Genomic DNA, 22998 nt, shown 5'->3' on the forward strand with positions numbered 1-22998 from the left:
AAATGATGTGAAAATGACAACGAGGCATACTAACAGTAAAGTTAATCAGGAGGGCAGTGAAACGTGTAGGAGAACTAGGGTGGGAGAAGGACACAGAGAGAAGGAAAGCAAGGGTTACTTGAAGTTAGAGAAATCAATATTCAAACGTCTGGATTGTAAGCTTCCTGTGAAATATGAGGTGCTGTTCCCCCAATTTGCATTTGGCCTCAGTGGAGGAAGCCCAGGACAGAAAAGTCAGCATAGGAATGGGAGGAGAAGTTAAAATGTTTAGCAACCGGGAGGTTGTATAGGCCCAGGCGGACTAAGATGGGCCGTATTTTGACTTCTCCCTTCCATGCTGGATTATGATTCTTTGGGTATGAGTGGAATGCCTATACTTTGCTCAGGTAGTTAGCAATCAATGGCAAGATTGATTGGGAGTGAAGCCATTAGAAGTGAACCCAAACCTCCCCGTTTCCCAATGACCATATTATCTGGTAACTGCGAATGTTTGCTTACCAAAGACCATATTATCTGGAATGGGCCACAGGCTAGCAGACAGGAATTAGGACCTCTTGCTGGATTGCATCTTTTCTTCGACCTTCTTGTGTCATCCTCCGTTCCCACTTAGGTTCATACAGCATGGAGCCAGGCCCTTCGGCCCAACTCGTCTATGCCAACCAAGCCACCCCATCTAAGCTAGTCCCGTTTGCCTCCATTTGGCCCATATCCTTCTAAACCTTTCCTATCCATGTACCCCAGCAAAGTGTCTTTTCAATGTTGTTATTGCACCTGCCTCAACTACCACTTCTGGCAGCTCATTCCATATAACCAACACTCAATGAGTGAGAAAGTTGCCTCTCAGGTTCCTATTAAATCTTGCTCCTTTCGCCTAAAACCTATGCCGTCTGGTTTTTGATTCCCCCACATTGGGCAAAAGACCTCAGTAAAGGCCAGGGTGAAACCTGGAATCAGTGGCATATCACGGATTCAATATCTACTGAGTTATTGGGGGCATCTCAAGCTGTAATGAATTGAACATGTATTGAATGGCTACATTAGTGCCAGAAATGCATTTAATCAGTCTATGGAGTTGAATATTTTTCAACAAGATGTCTTAAAATCAAAATTTAATTTAAACCACAAAAGTTACTTTTGTAATTGTTACAGATAACATAACGTTTGTACATTACATTATTTATAAAATCTTACTATAAAATCTGATTTATAATTACAGTCTTATTTAGGTTTTAATGTTGGAGGCAGGGAGAGGCTGACATTTTCTATCAAAATGGAAAGTTAAATAAGGCAGTATCTTGCACACTAAATCCTGTATTTACATAAAACCCAATCACAGTTGCAGAATTAAAGCCTTATTATATTGTCCAGCTTTAGGTTACTTTTGTACATTTACTGTAGTAACAGCAAGAAAAATTACTGCTGGACATCAGGACAAAAGTAATGAGAAATTTCTAAATCACAATGCTTTTCATGCAGTATTGCTTGACAAATATTCTTTTTTTTTCAGCACAATGAATACAAAATAGGCAGTTCTTTCAAAAAGATTCCTGCAAAGATTTTTGTTTTTAAAAAAGCATTAATTGCACCTTAAAGTTTAGAATAGGTTATGTGTTGCATGATTTAGCAATAACCAAAAACAGTCAGGACATTAGTCTGTGCAGGGGATAAACAAATACAGAAAATGCCATACTGTATATATACTTTCTACCCCTCAAAATGGTGCAATGTGCTTGAATTATTATAAATGCTCCGTGTACCACCAATATCACTTGAATCTCGTGAAGGAATAAACAGTTCAGTGTATGTGTCTTATTAAGTGAGACTGCATCTTGCATTTCATCCCAAGTGTGATCATTGAACAGTAAATAATGAAGGTGCCCAAAGAATAGGACAAACTTCAGGTTGACGATCATGTGACTTCCGCAAAGACGTGATTCTGAAAATAGAAATGAAACAAACCAAGATCTGTTATTACTGGACATGGGGAGACATGTTTGACTGTTACTTACTCAGTCGCTAAACAACTACTGAATTCACTTAGCATTCAATATTCTTACACTAATAATGTTTGTTTTTCTTTTCAAATGACAAGCCCAGTGGCAGAGTGGAAAGTCAGATATGCCAACATTCGTGACTCCCACATTGCAATACGTGGGGATAGAAGTCAGGAATAAGTCAAGTTTGTTGTCATGTGCATAGGCAACAGTAAGGTACAGGTACAATGAAAAATAAGGTACCCATGTGCTGCCAGAAACAAGCCTTAGAGTCATCCAGCATGAAAACAGGCTCTTTCGGCCAACTTGCCCATGCTGACAAAGATGCCACATCACCCACTTGTTTATGTTTGGCCCGTATTCCTCTGAAGCTTTCCTACCCATATACCTCCCCAAATGTTTTTTAAATGTTGTATAGTACCTGCCTCAACTACCTCCTCTGGCAGCTCATACCGCATACTCACCATCCTTTGTCTGACCAATGCAGATAATGAAGTCATTGACACTATGAATAATATACCTGAGATGTCTTTGGTAAATATCAAACTGGCTAATACGGAAGGTGTGCCTTTATGCACCCTGAAATACACTAGTTAGTCAATATTCAAGGTCACTGTGCTTCTATTGGTCATTGAAAATATCTACAATGGAAGTAGATATTAGTATGAAGGAGATGTCTCAACTTCCTTGCTGTCATCAAGCCTTTTGAGGCACATTGCTTTGATTTAGTTGAGCTCTGCATGCCTCATCCTGCCAAATGCTAAAATCTTTGTTCTATATCTTTGTCCTCTCAGCACTTTAGTACACAATGCTTTCATGATTTAGATTCCCAGTATCCCAATTTGTTTCTGTACACTGGTGATCAGCTGCCCACATCCTAACAAATCTTGTTTATGCACCATACCTGTTCTCACTCACTCTTATAGGCTTAGCCTAGTGTTAAAATCTCTCTATGGCCTAATAACTCCTTATCTCAGTAAACTCTCCCCCCCACCATCCCTCTGGCCACTCACAAGCCCCCAACCCATCACCATAATTGATAATTGATCCAGTCTGTCGCATCCCCAATTGTCATTGCTGTACCATGGGTGACTTCAACTTACTCCAACTGTCTTTAATGTAAAGCCCATTACAAAGGTCCATGTCTGGGCCTGCACCTTAAGAATATTTACTGTCATATAACAATGTAATAAATTAGTGTAAGAAACAAGGTAAGACATCAAATATATCACTGCAGGACATGCAGTTTGTCCTCTCAGAAGGCTAATTTCTGATCCAAGTAACAGTTATAATTTCCTAATAGTGGAAGAAACATTTGACTGAACAACCTTGATTTCACTGCACGAAGGGTCTTAAAAGATTAGTTTAGCATGTTTAAACCTGCACTGACATGTGCAAACTGGTATTATTTTTACCATTTTCTAGATCTCACTAAACAGGAAATGTCAGATGCCTGTTAAATGGAACCAATGTTTCTTTCATTATAACAGTAAAAGTAACAGTCTCCCATGTTACATGCCACCGTTTATATCTCTCACTTCCCTTCCCCCCTGACTCTCAGTCTGAAGAAGGGTCTCAACGTCACCTGTTCCTTTTCTCCAAAGATGTTGTCTGACCTGCTGAGTTACTCCAGCTTTTGGTGTCTATCTTCAGTTTCCCAAGTTATTTGTATGTAACGGGTGCAGAATGAATCAAGCAATGAACAGCTGTCCAGTTAATTCAATATCCAGTTGAGTGAGTTGTGCAACTCCATAATTGGGTTTGCAGAAGTGGTAATTTGCTGTTAGCCTCACAATTGGCAAGGACTAAATGGCCTGAAGCCAATGGAATGACTGACAGATACCAATTAATGGCACCACAGAAATTTGTCTCATTAATTGAAGAACACCTACCCCATTAATGTGATAAGAGTACGTTAATAGCCATTAACGTCTCGGTATTGAAAATGAACTATTACAAAGGGCGGCATGGTGGCGCTGCTGCCTTATAGCGCCAAAGACCCGAGTTCAATCCTGGCTACATGGAGTATGTGCCTTCACGCTGTCCGTACGGAGTTTGTATGTTCTCCCCGTGACCGCGTGGGTTACATAGAAACATAGAAAATAGGTGCAGGAGTAGGCCATTCAACCCTTTGAGCCAGCACTGCCATTCAAATGATCATGGCTGATCATCCAAAATCAGTATCCCATTCCGGCTTTTTCCCCATTGCCCGTTTTCTCCGAGAACTTTGGTTTTCTCCCATGATGTACAGGCTTGTAGGTTAATTGGCTCTATATGAATGTAAATCGTCCCTGGTACAGTATGTGTAGGGTAGTGTTAATTTGGGGGAATCGCTGGTCGGTGCAGATTCGGTGTGCTGAAGAGCCTGTCTCTGCGCTCTATCTCTAAACTAAAAAAACTAAAAATACCTGTTCCTTCAAATGTAAATTGTTGGGATTATAAATTGTTTTCCTATTTCTTTTATGCTTAATCTTAATTAATCCCCATTCACAGATTCACTAACGATGTCTGCGCATATATCTGATTTAAACGTGAAATTTTCCACTAATTTGCTCTTCCTTCTTGGTCCTTGTGCTTAAATTTCACAATCCTCCAACCTGATTTGGTTAACAGATTGCCCTGTTCTCTCATATTATTCCCTCAGGCTCCAGTTTCCCTCATTCATTTTATCATTCAGCTTTCTGCGCAAAATGAAAATCTTGTAGCATCTACACGTGCAAAGTACGTCTCAGTAATGTCAACTCATTACGTGCCCTGCAACATCAGAACCTGGCATTTTAGTGTTTTAAACATTATCAGCACTGTGCATTTTAAATAAATGAAGGTGCTTATTGCACATGGAGAATGGGACCAGTATTCAATCGTGCTGCATGTATAACACTGACAGGATTGCAAGGTTCAGCTAGCCTCAGTTATGCTGTTAAAACACATCATGGGCGGTCACTTGAAACGAATGGAGGACACCTGTGAGTGACTTTGTTTAACGTGGGGAGACTGGTGCACAGACAGCCACCACACGGTCCTTGACAGATCTGGGTCAGAATCCAGTGGCATGGCATCCAAGACGACCGGGGACCCTTTTCTGCTGCAGCCTTCATCCGCCTTCCCAGCCGTGACGCTCCACTAAGGTCAGCCATCATCCTCCGCCTATTCCACCGTTGAGCTCTTTGTTGGATTGCTCTTTGTCAGAGATCTCCCCATCGACTTTACCACCATGGGTGACCCTACCAGGAGCATCACTCTCAGGATCTCAGGACCACACAAGCTTCTCCACAACGACAAGGTGACAATCCACGGGGAAGCAACAGGGCACATATCACAAGTTCACAAGTTATAGGAGTAGAATTGGGCCATTCGGCCCATCAAGTCTACTCTGCAATTCAATCATGACTGATTTCTGCCTCCTAATCCTATTTTCCTGCCTTCTCCCCATAACCCTTGACACCCAAGAATTTGTCTAGCTCTGCCTTAAAAATGTACACTGATTTGGCCTCCACAGCCCACTGTGGCAATGAGTTCCACAAATTAACTATCCTCTGACTAAGGTTTCTCCTCACCTGCTTTCTAAAAGAGCGACCTTTAATCCTGAGGCTATGACCTCTGGCCCTTGACTCTCCCAACATTGGAAATGTCCTTTCCACGAGAGTGTAGCTTCAGGTGGACCTGTCCCTTGATGAATCCACTACATATTGAAGTCACAACTGTATGTTTAAAGGAAGATGTTCAGTGACACAACAACTTGAAGCCAATACTTTGGGAAGATTAGGATTAGGGGTAATTCAAGATGTTGTGTAACAAGAAAGGGAATGGGCTCCTTGATTCTCAGATAGCCAATACTCTCTCTCATGAAGAAGGGCAGATGTCCCATCACATCCAAAGGGAATGAAGGTCTGGCAACTACCTTTTGTCCCCTCTCCCATCAGGCAAAAGGTATCGAAGTGTGAAAAACGCACACCTCCAGATTTAGGGAGTTTTTTCCCCAGCTATAATCAGGCAACTGAACCATCCTAGCAACAACTAGAGAGCGATCCTGAAATATCATCTACCTCATTGGAGACCCTCGGACTGTCTTTGATTGGACCTTACTGTCTTTACCATGCACTAAACGTCATCCCCTCATCATGTTTCTGTACACTGTGAATGGCTCGATTGTAATCATGTATTGTCTTTCTGCTGACTGGTTAGCACGCAACAAAAGCTTTTCATTGTACCTCGGTACATGTGACAATAAACTAAACTAAGTGGCAGTGGTAGTAGTGGACCAAGCAGTTGATCATCACATTGGTTAAACTAAGTCAATGAAAGCATTGACAGTCATCAACATTTTAAAACTCATGCACTAGAAACCTTACTATTTAAAAAAAAAACCTCAGAAATACCGACTATAAATTTCAATAAAGAATTCAGGCAACCATGCCAATTTAGTCAACCTAAAAAAATCTTTACAAAATCATTAAACTTTTTTTAAGAACTGCAATCATTAACTCTTAACTAGTCTTCGTGTAAACCATTAAAATAGAAGTAAACAAATGCATAAATCCGAAAGCATTTCATCATTGTTTTAAGATTAAGAGGTTGAACAGATGAAAACTAAATTGGTCTTTTATACAGTAAATACCACCTCAACTCACACAGAGTTCTTGATACGAAATAAGGTTGGAAGTCAAAGGTGCAGAAGGTCGTGAAAAGCTGAAATATAACTCTAGCTGGTATACAAATCCATTTACAGACTCAAAATGCTGGAGTAACTCAGGGGGATAGACAACATCTCCGGAGTGAAGAAGGATCTCGACCCGGAACGTCACCCATTCCTTTTATCCAGAGATGCTGCCTGTCCCCCAGAGCTACTCCAGCATTTTGTGTCTGTCTTCGGTGTAAACCGGCATCTGCAATTATTTCCTACACCATATATCATGGCCTGGCCACACAGCCATGCAGGCATGCAATGAGGGAATTAATCCAGAGTTATTATTTTTAATGTACATTATCACTTGTACATCCTGTCTTGTGCACAGGATTCTGTTAACAGCCACGGAATTGTCACGGAAACCATTTTGTTGAAGGTCATTGTTGAAGAAGAAATTCCTAGTGGCAAAGTATATTTATGAAAAATGACTGACATTTTTTTTTTTTAAACATTCCATTTATTATCTCCAATTTCCCCATAATATAAAGGATTATCAAATTTAATCATGGTTCCCCATAATGCACTGTGATTTATTCTGGTTTAGCAGTAATCGTTGGCATGACAACCAATGTTAAAGATGCATTAATCATTCCTTAAAATCACCAACAGTATGGTTTTAACGCAATAGAGGTCAGCATGGCATAATATGGTTGCTTCCAAAATCCTAAGATTGTATTATCTGGGCAAATTATTATCAAATAACATCTGACCCACTATTTAAGATCATTTTAGTAGGTCAAGTATGAAGTAGTGAGCCATTTTTCAGGTGGAAATGTTTTTAGAGATTTTTGAATGTACATCAGAGTGATCCATCAGTTTAATTTAGTAATCATAAGATAGACAATAGACAATCACAAATGTAAGGAGCAGAATTAGGCCATTCAGCCCATAAATGTACATCATTGCAAAAGGACTTGAGTATAGGAGCAGGGAGGTTCTACTGCAGTTGTACAGGGTCTTGGTGAGACCACACCTGGAGTATTGCGTACAGGTTTGGTCTCCAAATCTGAGGAAGGACATTATTGCCATAGAGGGAGTGCAGAGACGGTTCACCAGACTGATTCCTGGGATGTCAGGACTGTCTTATGAAGAAAGACTGGATAGACCTGGTTTATACTCTCTAGAATTTAGAAGATTGAGAGGGGATCTTATAGAAACTTACAAAATTCTTAAGGGGTTGGACAGGCTAGATGCAGGAAGATTGTTCCCGATGTTGGGGAAGTCCAGGACAAGGGGTCACAGCTTAAGGATAAGGGGGAAATCCTTTAAAACCGAGATGAGAAGAACTTTTTTCACACAGAGAGTGGTGAATCTCTGGAACTCTCTGCCACAGAGGGTAGTTTGAGGCCAGTTCATTGGCTATATTTAAGAGGGAGTTAGATGTGGCCCTTGTGGCTAAGGGGATCAGGGGGTATGGAGAGAAGGCAGGTACGGGATACTGAGTTGGATGATCAGCCATGATCATATTGAATGGCGGTGCAGGCTCGAAGGGCCGAATGGCCTACTCCTGCACCTAATTTCTATGTTTCTATGTTTCAAGTCTACTCCGCCATTCAATCATGGCTGATCTATATCTCCCTCCTAACCCCATAATCAAATTGGTTTGAATTGCTTACACTGAACCCCTGCAAATCTATCATCTGTCAACTACTCTACAATGTTTATAGATTGTCTTATCAGTATCCTGTCCTTATTTATTCAGTACATGAGCACAGTTCCATATACTGACTTAACATCTATAAAACATGAATAACTAGTCAGAGAATAATTTGTCATTCATCAAAAATAATGAACAGATAAAAACATAAAAGAGTGTGCCACTCTGGGGAATATTAAGAGGGAGTGTGCCTTAATTATCTGTAAAGCATTCTACCGCGTGGTATTTTAATGGAGACATGAAGTTGTTTAAAGCCGAATGGATCAAAGACGCAGGATTACGTGCTCTTAAAACACTGCAAGTTTCACAGCTAGAATGCCTCGTAGCATTTTCATGTCAGGAGTGGTTTTGTCTTCAGAAAAGGCTAGTGATGTGGATATGATCATTCGCAAGCATTTATGGTCGTTTTTGTATGTTTCATTTTTCAGTAATTTCTGTCAGGGCACTCTTTTCTGAACCCTGTTAGCTTTTATCCTCTTACATAAGCCTCTCCCCCATGCCATGATGCAAGTTGATATTTCCACAGTTCCAAATTGAAGCACAAGAGCCAGTGATCCTAAAACGATGCTCTATTTTTCTGTTTTGATAAGCTAAGTCGGAGGGTCACTTTCCCTTTTCCATCTCTCCCTGGTGTGGCAGTTGGAATTTTTCGCATGGATGGAAAATGTAAAATGACAGTTCCTCTCGCTAGCTCTCAGCACCAGAGGCAGTTAGCAGAGCCATTTCATTGCCATCGGTAGCCCTGTTCTCCAAATGGCACCGCTCTATGGGAGAGACAGTTGCTACCACTATCACCTGTGATGCAGCCTCTCAAGTAAAACCAGGAACATGCTTACATTCAAGCATCAGCTGTGACTCAAATTCACTCCCCAGTAGGTTCAGCTACTGCAGTCTGTCGGGGCACTGGAGGTAAAGTGTAACCACTGAGCACTGTTGGAGATCACATGAATTGACTGCTGCCACTGCACCTGTTTCAGAGGTTAATCCTTTTCTCAATGATCATTATCACTGACTCTATGCATCACCCCCATTGAGGTTTCACGCTTGCAAATTGCTGTTTATTTGTCCTCTGTAATCTTTCGCTGTTTTGGCGAAGATATGAATTACAATTCTTTCAATTGAGTTTAGTTTAGTTTAGTTTAGAGATACAGCGTGGAAACAGGCCCTCCGGTCCACTGAGTCTGCACTGACCAGCGATTCCCACATATTAACACTACCCTACACACACACACACTAGGGACAAATTACAATTATACCAAGCCAATTAACCTACGAACCTGCACGTCTTTGGAGTGTAGGAGGAAACCGTAGATCTCAGAGAAAACCCACGCCGGTCACTGGGAGAATATACAAACTCTGTACAGACAGCACCCATAATCAGGATCGAACTTGAGTCTCAGGGGCTGTAAGGCAGCAACTCTACTGCTGCGCCACCATACTGCCCATTTCTCCACCTCTAACAGGATTCAGAGGCATGAGATCTTCTCTACATCATTGTCTGTCTCTCGTATCCCTTTCTCCTGACTAGTCTGAAGAAGAATGTCGACCCGAAATGTCACCCTTTCCTTCTCTCCAAAGATGCTGCCTGTTAGATGATGATGCTGCTGAGTTATTCCAGCTTTTTGTGTCTATCTTCTTTGAACAGCTGGGAGATTTCAAGACACATGATGCGTGTCGCAATCTCACAGAAACTCAAGTGCGAAGAAGAGTCTTGAACCGAAATGTCATCTATCATGTTCTCCACAGATGCTGCCTGACCTGCTGTGTTACTCCAGCACTTTTTGTCCTTTTGATCCAGTGCTGCTGTGTGGAGTTTATATGTTCTCCCTGTGGCGGCATGGATTACTCCAAGGTGCTCCAGTTTATACTCCTGCCTTGTATCTGAGAAAATGTCAGAGCCTGAGGACCTCACATCAGTCTGGTGCATGCAACACCTCAGCAAGATATGTTTAAAATCTTGAAAAATGTCCAAGTTTGCCTTGCTTACATTGGAAGCCACTTTACCTCCCTTGAATTAAAACTAAAATAAAATCATTCGACCATAACATCTGCCCTGAAGCTGTCTGGTTGATGTCATTGTTCATTATTACACAAGCATTCAAAGGGCTGTTGTTTTACAAGCAGGAGTTTCTACTTCAGAACTGTCATCTCTTCAATGGTTGCAATATTTTAAGGAGAAAGCATAATTGTGGTTTCTGTGCAATTGGGCATTGGCTTTAATCTGAGGTTTTGCATCCACCATGAATGTGTAAATGTAAATGTTTATGTTAGATTCATTTGGAATCAGAACAACTGTATACCGTACATACTATATAAATTCATCCACACACACACACACACACATATATATATATATATATATATATTATATATATATATATATATCACACACACACACACACACACACACACACACACACACACACACACACATATATATATATACACACACACACACACACACACATATATATATATATATATATATATATATACATACACATATATACATACACATATATATATATATATATATATACATACACATATATATATATATATATATACACATATATATAATATGTATAAAACAAAGGAATATATATAAGAGACACAAAATCAAAAAATGCTGGAGTAACTCAGTGGGACAGGCAGCATTTCTGGAGAGAAGAAATGGGTGACGTTTTGGGTTGAGACCCTTCTATGGACTATATATAAATATATATTTGTTAACACTTCTTCCAATGGACCATTGTGAACTCCAATTTTCCTTGGTCCTCGGTGCTGCCTCTGATCTGAATCTTTTCATACCTCTAGCTTCCCTCTCCCCTGACTCTCAATCAAAGAGGAAAGGTTCGACCCAAAATGTCACCTATTCCTTTTCTCCAGAGATGCTGCCTAACCCGCTGAGTTACTCCAGCATTTTGTGTCGGTCTTCGGTGTAAACCAGCATCTGCAGTTCCTTCCTACACTAATATATATATTAAGGTATGTATCTAGAATTGCTCCATTTAATGTTTGTGGCCATATTGCATTTATTAACTGAATAATTTAATAAACTGATGCTAGTCACAGCTATACCAAGATCTTGTCTACCATTTTAGCTGGGCTTCAGAGCTCATAGAGCATCACTTTTGAAGAAATGCTGAGGTATTGTGGATTAGAGATTACACAACTCTAAATAATTGTATCTAAAGTAACAGATTATTTGCTTATAATCATCTCGGAATTTGCTGTGGTAGATCGACTGTCATGCTTCCTACATTCCAGTAACTACAATCAGTGCTTGTGAAATGCTTTAGGGTTTCATAAAAGGGACTTGAAGTACTATATAATGGACCATCTGTGTAGGAAGGAACTGCAGATGCTGGTTTAAACTGAAGGTAGACCCAAAATGCTGGAGTGACTCAGCAGGGCAGTCAGCATCTCTGGAGAGAAGGAATGGGCGACGATTCGGGTCGCCTCTTTACGTTTGACACCCTTTATAGACATAAAGTTAAGTCAACCTCTTGGGCTAGTTGTTACAGTCAATCTTCACAATTGCACCTTTGGTGTTTAATTGGAGCAGGTTCAAGTTCAAGTTCAAGTGAGTTTATTGTCATGTGTCCCTGATAGGACAATGAAATTCTTGCTTTGCTTCAGCACACAGAACATAGTAGGCATTTACTACGGGGTCAGTTCGGGGCAGAGATATAGAAGATGAGAAGAGAAGAGATGCCAGTTTTCATTTCACTGCACATCTCGTATGTGTATGTGACGAATAAACTTGACTTGACATGACTTGATTTGAGTAATGGTAGAGTAATATAATTGGGAAGGGCATTTGGGTCACAGAATCTTTTTCAAAACCTGTCTTATTGAGAGCTCTCCTTTTACCTGGAATAACCCTTGCTCTTTGCTCCGGGAAAGTTGAGGAACAGTTGTACATGGATCGGGTGGAATGCATACATCGGAACAGGACCTCGCAAAATTCATCATCAGGACCAACTTGAATATTTCCAGCGAGTTATACAGAATCAGCTCATTCATCCTGAATCCACAGCAATTATTAATCTTCACCAACAGAGTAAACCTTTGTCTTGCTGGAATCCTCTGCCAACGCAATGTTTCCAATCTATCTCAAAACTACTTGAAAATTAGTCAGGAGCTTCAGCTGACATTACTGAAGCCTTTGAGTTTTAGTTTTAATGTAGTTTGTTATTGTCACTCGTACCCAGATACAGTGAAAAACTTTTTCAACCGGCCTATCCAGTCAAAGAAAGGACTATACACAATTACAGTCAGGACATCCACAGTATAAAGACAAAGGATAAAGGTATAACACATTCACAGCTTCTTCTGTAACAACACAAATGCCATGTCCAATGTATGTTCCCATATGTTCCCACTAGTGAGGGAATCCAGAACTAATCTAGGACAGATGGCATAGCCTCAGAATAAAAGGACACACCTTTAGAAAGGAGATGAGGCGGAATTTCTTCAGTCAGAGCGTGGTGAATCTGTGGAATTCATTGCGATGGACAGCCATGGAGGCAAAGTCAATAGATATTTTTATGGCGGAGATTGACAGGTTCTTGATTAGTTATGCCCCTGTCCCACTCAGGAAACCTGAACAGAAACCTCTGGCGACTTTGCGCCCCACCCAAGGTTTTGTGCGGTTCCCGGTTTTTGTCAGTCTCCCTAATGGTCGAAAGTGGTTTTCGCTTCTTCTATGTTCCAGCGATAAGTTCAAAAAATTCGAAACCGGCCGTGACTGAAAATAGGTTGCCGTTTTAAAAATTGGTAATTTTTTGGTTGAAGCAAGTTGCGATGCAAGATGAAGGTGGTTGCCGGAGGTTGCAGGTAGTGGAAGGTCTTACCTTCAACCTCTGGCAACCACCTTCAACTAGCATCGCAACCGGCTTCGACTAAAAAAATTACCGATTTTTTAAACGGCAACCTATTTTCAGTCACGGCCGGTTTCGAATTTTTTGAAATAATCGTCGGAACATAGAAGAAGCGGAAAGCACTTTCGACCATTAGGGAGACTGACAAAAACCTCCGGGAACCGCACGGAAACCTTGGGTGGGGCGCAAAGTCTCCAGAGGTTTCCGTTCAGGTTTCCTAAGTGGGACAGGGGCATAAAAAAGGGTGTCAAGGGTTATGAGGAGAAGGCAGGAGACCGGGGTTGAGAGGAAACGATAGATCAGCCATGATTGAATGGCAGAGTTGACTCAATGGGCTGAATGGTCTACCCCTGCTCCTATGAGTTGTGAACTAAGGACAATTGGATGAAGAATTACCTCCTAGGAATGAGATGAGAAAAATGTCTCCTCTGTGAAAATATTTGGAATTTGCTATCTCGGTAGATGCTGAGTCATGAGGTATATTCAAGGCTGCTGTGTATATTTATGGACTTAAGAAGAATCAAGGATAATAGGTAACTGATGGAAATCTGGAACCAAGGGAAATGATCAATCAGCGATGATCTTATTGATCAATAGAGCAGGCTTCAAGAGACTTATGACATACTACTGCTTTTACATCTTATGTGCATATATCACTCTGGTAAAGACGGCCACATATATGGGAAGAGCAGAACACTTAAAACATCTCTTACCTGGACAGCAAACATACTTATTGCAGAGGAGTTGACAGTTACAAAATGCATGCTTTACTTTATTTGAAGAAAGCACAATCTATTAACTTACCTGCGCCGCACTTAGTTTTCCGAGTGGACTTTCCATACGTTGTAAGGTGATCAAGGACATGTCGGTCATACTGCTGTTCTGCAGGTTTTCATTTACAGTGTGTCTTCCTTTAAAGTTATGCACCACGCATGCAACCTCACATGTAAAATATCAGAAGAAAGACAGATTGCAGCACTTGAATAAATTGGATTAAACCATCAACATATATATAGGAACACATTACGTCAAATGTATTGTCATATGTTCAAGTACGCTGGGGTACTGGTTCAATGAAAATTCTGAAAATGAAATGAATTAAAACTTTCCGCCGTTAACTTAAACACCAAATATGAAACGTATCACTTTATTTTTGGTTGCTGAGATCAATTTGATTCAATCGGAGAGTCGAATATGTGTGATAATGACTTTCCACTCTTGGGGTCTCGTTTAGCTGTGGGAATGTTTAATCTACAGAAAAATAAGAGAACAGCGACATAACAGTACAAAACAGAATGAAGGGAAGATGTCAGAAAATGGAGGCTAACATTGAGGCATCTCCAAAAGTGCTTATAATTGAGAGCATAGCAATGGACCAGGAAAGATAGTCAGAGAGTTGTAATTGGAATTGGCTTCATTGTAAGCAGCTGGTTTCTAGGTGGAGTATTGGGGTGTGGAGCTGTTCAAAAGGTCTATTTTGCAGACCTTCTCACCTGTACTATAAAAATGCTTGAAGTCTGTTAGATTTCATGTTGGACTTGGGTGTGGATTTTGTAATCTCTAGATGACTTCACGGGTAGGCTAAGGGTGTTTGAGGTTGGTAACCATCAACCATGAGCTTGTTTGTTGACAGCCCGGTCAAAGTGGTCACCACTGAATGGCCTGCAAGGCTCCAGTTTAAGCGGCTTAGTTGCAACCCAAGGACCAACCCTCATCAACTTAAATTGACCTTCCAGTGGAGCCAAGAGAAACATAGAAAATAGTTGCAGGAGTAAGCCATTTGGCCCTTTGAGTCAGCACCGCCATTCAATATGATCATGGGCGATCATCCAAAATCAGTACCCCGTTCCAGCTTTTTTCCTATATCCCTTGATTCCGTTAGCCCTAAGAGGTATATCTAACTCTCTCTTAAAAACATTCAGTGAATTGGCCTCCACTGCCTTCTGTGGCAGAGAATTCCATAGGTTCACAACTCTCTGGCTGAAAAAGTTTTTCCTCATCTCAGTCCCAAATGGCCTACCCATTATTCTTACACTGTGACCCCTGGTTCTGGACTCCCCCAACACAGGGAACATTTTTCCTGCATCTAGCCTGTCCAATCCCATTAAGAATTGTATATGTTTCTATAAGATCCCATTTCATCCTTCTAAATTCTAGTGAATATAAGCCCAGTCGATCCATTCTTTCATCATATGTCAGGAGTGTTTAACCCAGCTATCAGCATTTCTCAGGGTTACTGTGATTCTGTTATCACCCTATCTCATTCCAGTCCTTACCTGCAGAGACTTTCCAGAGGGCAGTTGCATCCACACCTGCCTCTTCCTTCCACCAGCCTGTACTTACCCAAGGGCTACTGCCAGCAGGGACACAATGGGTTGAATATCTGCTCTCAGTGAGGTTGTTTTAGCAAACCAGATGTTTGAATTAGTACATTTAAGTATTTAACCTCTGAATTAAACGATTCTGTTGAAATAACGCTTTCAAATGTTTTGAACATCTGGAATTATACACCATGAATATTATAATAGTGAGGAACTGTAGATGCTGGTTTACCGAAGAAACATATAAAATGCTGGAGTTAACTCATCCAGTCATGAAGATTTTTATTATAACAGCATTTGCTGAATAAAATGTGAAAATGTAAAATGAAGAATATGATAGATTTTGATTCTTACTGCTACTGTGCTGGTCTGATAGAGCTATAGAACATGAAAATGGGCACAAAAACCCACCGAGTCGAGGGCAACTTGTTCACACTAGCTCTATCTTATCCCGCATTTGCAAACACTTGGGGCAATTTATAGTCACCAAATAAATGCATGTCTTTGGGATGTGGGAGGAAATCTGAGCACCTGGATGAAACCCCCACTGTCACAGAGAACATGCAAACACCACACAGATAGCACAGGTCAAAATCAAACCCAGGTCTCTGGTGCTGTGATGCAACAGTTCTACCAGCCTCAGACTGATCTCTTGCTATGCTGTGTAATTCTGTAAAGCTCACTAATAAGTAAGAACATTCAAAAGTCAAGAAAATAAGGGTCCGGTGCTCAAAGGGTTAGGATGTTACATGTCGAGCATTGATTCCTTGGATGGAAAGGGTTAAAGGGATAGCATGGAAATCCTACCCAAAAGGGAGCATTCAGTAGATCAAGCGGCAGTTAGGCATCATAGTGCAGCGGTACAACTCGTTACAGCACCAGAGATCTGGGTTCGATCCTGGCTACAGGTGCTGTCTGTACTGAGTTTGTATATTCTCCTGTGACTGTCATAAGGTCATAAGTGACAGGAGCAGAATTAGGCCATTTGGCCCATCAAGTCTACTCTGCCTATCAATCATGGCTGATCTATCTCTCCCTCCTAACCCCATTCCCCTGCCTTCCTCCCATAATCTCTGACACTCGTACTAAAATATAAATTGAGTTGTCTTCCACAGCCTTCTGTGGCAAAGATTTCCACAGATTCACCACTCTCTGACTAAATAAATTCCTCCTTCCTAAAGGAACGTCCTTTAATTCTGAGGATATGGCCTTTAGTTCTGGTCTCTCCACATCAATGGGTTTTCCCCGGGTGCTCCGGTTTATGACGTGCAGGTTTGTAGGATAATTGGCTTCTGTAAATTGTCACTAGTGTGTAGGATAGTACTAGGGTAAGGTTGATTGCTGGTCAGTGTGGACACGGTGAGCCGATGGGGCCTGTTTCCATGCTGTATCTCTAAACCAAACTAAACTAAACTAAACTGGTAACCTTGGGTGAATATCTTGTTGAGGCTTGTGGAATTGCATTTCAATGGCTGATGTGTTTTGATGTATTTGCTATGAATTGCTAACCGTGAAATGTGGCTGATAAACAAAGGGCATGACTCGGTCTGGAGAGTGCTCAGTGGTTGGGACTTTGTCATTGGACTGGGTTGCGACTGGTGCCAAGGGAACACTGTGAACCCTAGTGTGGATGGAGCTGTCCATCACTGACTGGGAGTCCAATGGTTCATTGATACTTCATTGTCACATGTACCCAGGCACAGTGAAATTCTTTGTTTTTGCATACAATCCGGTAGAATCATACAGCAGACCTCACCCAGGCAGAGCAGAAAAAGTTGCCACGTTTCTGGCGTCGACAAATTTGTTCATAAGTTGCAGGAGCAGAAGTCGGCCATTCGGCCCATCAAGTCTACTCCACCATTCAATCATGGCTGATCAATCTCTCCCTCTCAACCCCATCCTCCTGCCTTCTCACCATGACCCCTGACACCCTTATTAATCAAGTTGCGATGCCGTAGATTTTAATTCCATGCATTTCTCCACAACTTTGCTGCTCTTGGCTTTAACCACTCTTCTGCAGACATTAATCTGTTCACAGGCTGCCTCTTAATTACGATGCACAAGGTGGTGGCATTGCTGCAGTGGTGTGCAGAGCTGCTCATTGTCATTTTTGTGTAAGTTCTTTTTGGGGAAACACAAAGAGGTCCCTTTGGCCCAACTTGCCCAATAGATTCATAAGTATCTCCACCTTAAAAATATCCACTGACTTGGCCTAAACAGCCTTCTGTGGCAATGAATTCCACAGATTCATCACCCTCTGACTAAAGAAATTCATCCTCATCTCATACCTAAAGGAACATCCTTTAATTCTGAGGCTGCGACCTCTAGTCCTCGACTCACCCACTAGTGGAAACATCCTCTCCACATCCTCACTATTCAGGCCTTTCAGTATTCGGTAAGTTTCAATGAGGGGCCCCCTCATTCTCCTAACCTCCAACGAGTCGAGCTCAGTGCCGCCAAACGCTCATCATATGTTAACCCACTCATTCCTGGGATTATTCATGTAAACCTCTGCCTCGTCCCATCTGCACATAAACCCACCTGCTTGTGTTTGACCCTTACACCTCCAAACCTATCCTATCCAGGTACCTGCCCAAATGTTTCTCAAACATTGTGGAAGTTCATGGAAACAGTTCATGGAACAGTCTTATCTTCTCACAGAGGTGAACCAAGACTGCGTTCCCCCCCCCTGTGGGGTCCCCCTTCAATCTCAGAGCCCCCTCCACCCCCAAGTTTCTCTTTATTTTTCCCGTTTTCCTTCCGCCCACAATATTTAATATGTAAAAGAACATGTGATTCTGTTCCATTCTGTTTGTAGTATGTCTGGTTGGTTGTTTGTTTGTTTTTTTGCACAAAGTCCGCGAGCATTGCCACTTTTCATTTCACTGCACATCTCGTATGTGTATGTGACGAATAAACTTGACTTGACTTGACTTGATGTGTTGTGAAGTTTAAGTTGTTAAGTATAAATGCTTTGTCCTTAATGAAACCTGCATTAATTAACGCCTTGTTTGTGTGGTCTCTGATTCCAAACCAAATAGTAGCTACTTAGATATGTGTTGCGCATGTGGGATTACACAAGGGAAGGTGACAGAAAAATATGCAAAAGTAAATTTGTTTTATTAAGATTTTTCTACCAATACTTCACAAGCAAGGCACCAAAATACATAGTGAAACACTTGCATAACGGAAGAGCATAACGGAAGTAATATCTGTGATTTAAAAAAAATCAATTTTTTATATTTGATGGCTAAGAAATACATCTTCAGTCACTGGGAAAATTGACAGAGATGGAATCAACATTCACAGTGCATGAAAAATTAACAAGGTAACTGGTCCAGATGGAACAGATCCTCGAATCCCAAAGAAAGTGTGGATGGAACAGATGGAGCCTTGTCTGAATCATTTGTACTTAAAGTACAGGAGTATAACCAGATGACAGATAAACAGCTAATGCTTTTCCTGTTGTCAGACACAGTATATCATAACAGATATTAGAAGATTGTTACGGGTGGAATAGTGGTATGACTGATAGAGCTGCTGACCCTCAGTGCTGGGGATTCTTGTTCGAACCTGACCTTGGATGCTGTCTGTGTGGAGTTTGCATGTTCTCCCTGTGACTTTGTGGGTTTCTCCTGGGTCCTTCTTTTTCCTCCGACATCCCAAGAGACACGTGGGTTTGTAGGCGCTAGTTGGAGTCTGTAAATTGTCCCTAATGTATATCAAGTGTTAGAACCTGTGGGAAATTGATGGGAATGACATGAGATTGTAAAACGGGAGGGATTAATATTGAATTTGTGTAAAGGGGTGGTTAATGGATGGCACGGACACAATGAGCCGCAGAGCCTGTTTCCGTGCTTTATGTCTCCATGTAAATTTGACATCCTTAACGTGAGAAGCACTGGAACTAATGATGAAAGAATTCAAGAACAGATTTGTAAGATAATTGGCTTGGTATAAATGTATAAATGTGTAGGATAGTGTTAGTGTGGGGGGATCGCAGGTCGGGGGGGGGGACTCGTTGGGCTGAAGGGCCTGTTTCCACACCCTATCTGTAAACTAAAACTAAACATAAATAAAGGCATTAATTCAATTTATAAATGTTGGGTTACACACAGTTGCCGGAATACTTTAAGAATTCAATATGGATAAATGTTGTGTCATCTATCCTGATTAGCTTGACTATCAAATATCATTTGACAAGATGTCTCGAGAGGTTAGAGGCTAAAAGGAATGCTATGAATCAATAATAATCATTTAAATTGCAGAAAACAGAAGATCGATATTGATAATTTTATTTTGACAGTTGTAAGGAGAGGTGTCTGAAGGAAATCCCAATGCAACATTATAAATATATGTTTTTCCCGATGAATATTCTAAGAAAAATTAAAGAATTTAATGAAAATTGAAGGTTTGTTGCTGGGAATGTTGATCATAAAAGGCATAAAAGTATGCAAAGATGATATTCAAAGGTTTAGAGAGATATCAGCCAAATGCGGGCAGAAGGGACGAGCATAGTTGGGGCACCTTGGTTGGCATGGGCAAGTTGTGCCGAAGGGCTTGTTTCCATGCTATAGAGTGTCTTAATCTATGACACTAAGAAGCCATATTAAGCCCACAAAATAAATGGATGATCATGTGGATCCCAATAACTTTTAGTAGATAATAAGATTATGCTGAAATTACTTGATTGAATTTACCTTTGATGTATTTAAACATTTCCTATCATATTTAGGTAAATTTCAGAGGCTGACCAGCTAGTGAAGAGATCTGGAACCCATTTTAATGGATCTGGAAAGGAGGTAATGCTGAGGCTTTATAAGTTGCTCGTCAGACAACATTTGGAGTGTTGTGAACAGTTCTGGGCCCCATATTTGAGGAAAGGTGTGCTGGCGTTGGCAAGGTCCAGAGAAGGTTTACAAGAATGATCCCAGGAATGATTGGGTTAATATATGATGAACGTTTGACGGCATTAGGCCTGTACTCGGGTGGAGATTAAAAGAATGAGGGGGCTTCCTCTTTGAAATTTACCAAATAGTGAAAGGCCTGGATAGAGTGAATATGGAGAGGATGTTTTCATTAGTGGGAGAGTCTAAGACCAGAGGCCATAGCCTCGGAATAAAAGGACGTACCTTGAGAAAGGAGATGAGGCGGAATTTCTTTACTCAGAGGGTGCTGAATCTGTGGAATTCATTACCATGTTACCACAGATGATGTCCAATGGATATCAAAAGATATGTTTAAGGCGGAATTTGACAGATTCTTGATTAACAAGGGTGTCAGGGGATATGGGGAAAAGGCAGGAGGGTTGAGAGGGAAAGACAGATCAGACATGATTGAATGGCTGAGTAGACTTGATCTGCCGAATGGCTTAATTCTGCTCCTAGAACGTATGAACTCATGAACTTATGGTTTGACTAAATGTTTCAAAGCACGAGTTCCCATGCAGCTCATTGAATGCAAGTACTAACAGCAAGCAGGAGAACAGTTGCCTGGTTATCAGCAAAGTGAATTCCGACTGATTTATCTGGTGCTCTGGGAACCACAACAATAATTTTGTGTTCTACTCTTTTGGTCTCTTGGCTGTTCCACTAACAAAACTGGTCTGGTTACACAGCATAAGTTCTAACCAGCTCTGTCACTAAATGACAATCAGTATTTTCAATTTCAAACAGCAACATCACTTGAAACAGGCAAGAGCATAGACCTCCTATTCATAGAAACAACGAGACACAGAAAATAGGTGTAAGATTGGCCATTTGGCCCTTCAAGCCTGCACCGCCATTTAATATGATCATGGCTGATCATCCAGAATCAGTACCCTGTTCCTACTTTCTCCCAATATCCCTAGATTCCGTTAGCCCTAGGAGCTATATCTAACTCTCTCTTGAATACATCTAGTGAATTGGCCTCCACTGCCTTATGTGGCAGAGAATTCCAATTGAATAAAATATTAAGTCCTCTAACTACGCTTTGAGGCTCTTGCTTCCATTAACAATAATTAGGGAAAGTTGGCTCTGTATACTTTTGGTTTCCATATTGGTTTTATTCATATATTCAATCTAACCTGAACGGGTATTTTGTTGTGAACCAAAAAGTTGGTGATTGGAGTTGGGAGATAGAGGCAGTTGAATGTGTGTCTATCTGCAGTTTAATGAAAGATGGAAGAGGACTTAAAAGAAAAACAAAGTGGGCAGATGGGGGGGGGGGGGGGGGGGGGGGGGGGGGGGGGGTGGGGGGGGCAAGAGCTGTTGGGATGATAAGCCAGAACTCTAAGGCTGCCATTGCCAGCATCGAGTAAGTAAAGAAGGTGATAATGGGAAACATGAGAGGAGAGGTGATGGGCAAATAGAAGCAACATCAGATGGGGATGGGGATGGAGAGGAGGAGGGAGGTGGAGAGGGGGAGGGAGGTGAAGAGGAGGAGAGCCTGTGGATGTAAAAAGTGGTTGGAACCAGGCGATGGAAGGTTGCGGTAGGCGGTGTGGGAAACATGAGAAACCCAGAGGAAGATCGGAAGGAGAGAGGGGTGTGTTCCTCCTCCCCCCCCCCCCCCCCCCCCCCCCCCCCCACCCCCCCCCACCCCCACCCCGAAGGAGAGAGGGGGTGTTTTCCCCCCCCCCCCCCCCCCCCCCCCCCCCCCACCCACTTTTTGTTGCCCGCCCTCTCCCCCAGTTCCTCCAGCAGATTCTTTGTTGCCATTTAAAGTAAAGGGGTGTCAATAATGTGTAAATAATATTTACTATTAATCATTTAAATAGGTTGATATTGCATTAACCAACAATTTACAACTCTGTTTATTCTGCTTTGCAAATCAGCAGCGTAAACAAAAAATAATTACAATATAAAATTGTATCAGTTAAAGTGTAATTTGCTGCAGTATGTATTTAGCTAGCATTAAACTAATTTACAAAATATCTACTAAAGACATGATACATGTAAACAAAATCACAAACTAAATACTAAATATTAAATTCCCGATGTTGGGGGAGTCCTGAAGCAGGGGCCACAGTTTAAGAATAAGGGGTAAGCCATTTAGAACAGAGATTTTTTCACCCAGAGTTGTGAATCGGTGGAATTCTCTGCCTCAGAAGGCAGTGGAGGCCAATTCTCTGGATGCTTTCAAGAGGAAGTTATAGAGCTCTTAAAGATAGCAGAGTCAGGGGATATGGGGAGAAAACAGGAACGGGGTACTGATTGTGGATGATCAGCCATGATCACATTGAATGGAGGTGCCTGCTCGAAGGGCCGAATGGTCTACTCGTGCACCTAATGTCTATTGTCTATTGTCTATTGCAGACTCAGTATGCCAAAGGGCCTGTTTATGCACTGTATCTATAAACTAAACTAAACCAAACCAAATTAAAAAGATCATAACATAACTATATGATGCAAAATTGTTTTACATTTCACAGTTACAGTTGATTTCTAAACATCTTGTGTGCATTGTCATT

At 41.3% G+C, this 22998-nt stretch overlaps 1 protein-coding gene across 1 annotated transcript in view; it reads right to left on the reverse strand.

Moving 5' to 3' along the window:
* Positions 1-104: 104 nt before the first annotated feature.
* LOC129700787 (phospholipid phosphatase-related protein type 5-like) overlaps positions 105-22998 on the reverse strand; it is a 98445-nt gene continuing 75551 nt past the window's right edge. Inside the window, exons 5-6 of the mRNA XM_055641484.1 lie at positions 14029-14163; positions 105-1936 (exon numbers count right to left, since the gene is read on the reverse strand). Coding sequence (XP_055497459.1) covers positions 1910-1936; positions 14029-14163 — 162 coding nt within the window. The 3' untranslated portion in view covers positions 105-1909. The remainder of the gene's footprint in view (positions 1937-14028; positions 14164-22998) is intronic.

Source organism: Leucoraja erinacea, chromosome 10 (assembly GCF_028641065.1).
Source record: "Leucoraja erinacea ecotype New England chromosome 10, Leri_hhj_1, whole genome shotgun sequence".
Lineage (NCBI taxonomy): Eukaryota > Metazoa > Chordata > Chondrichthyes > Rajiformes > Rajidae > Leucoraja > Leucoraja erinaceus.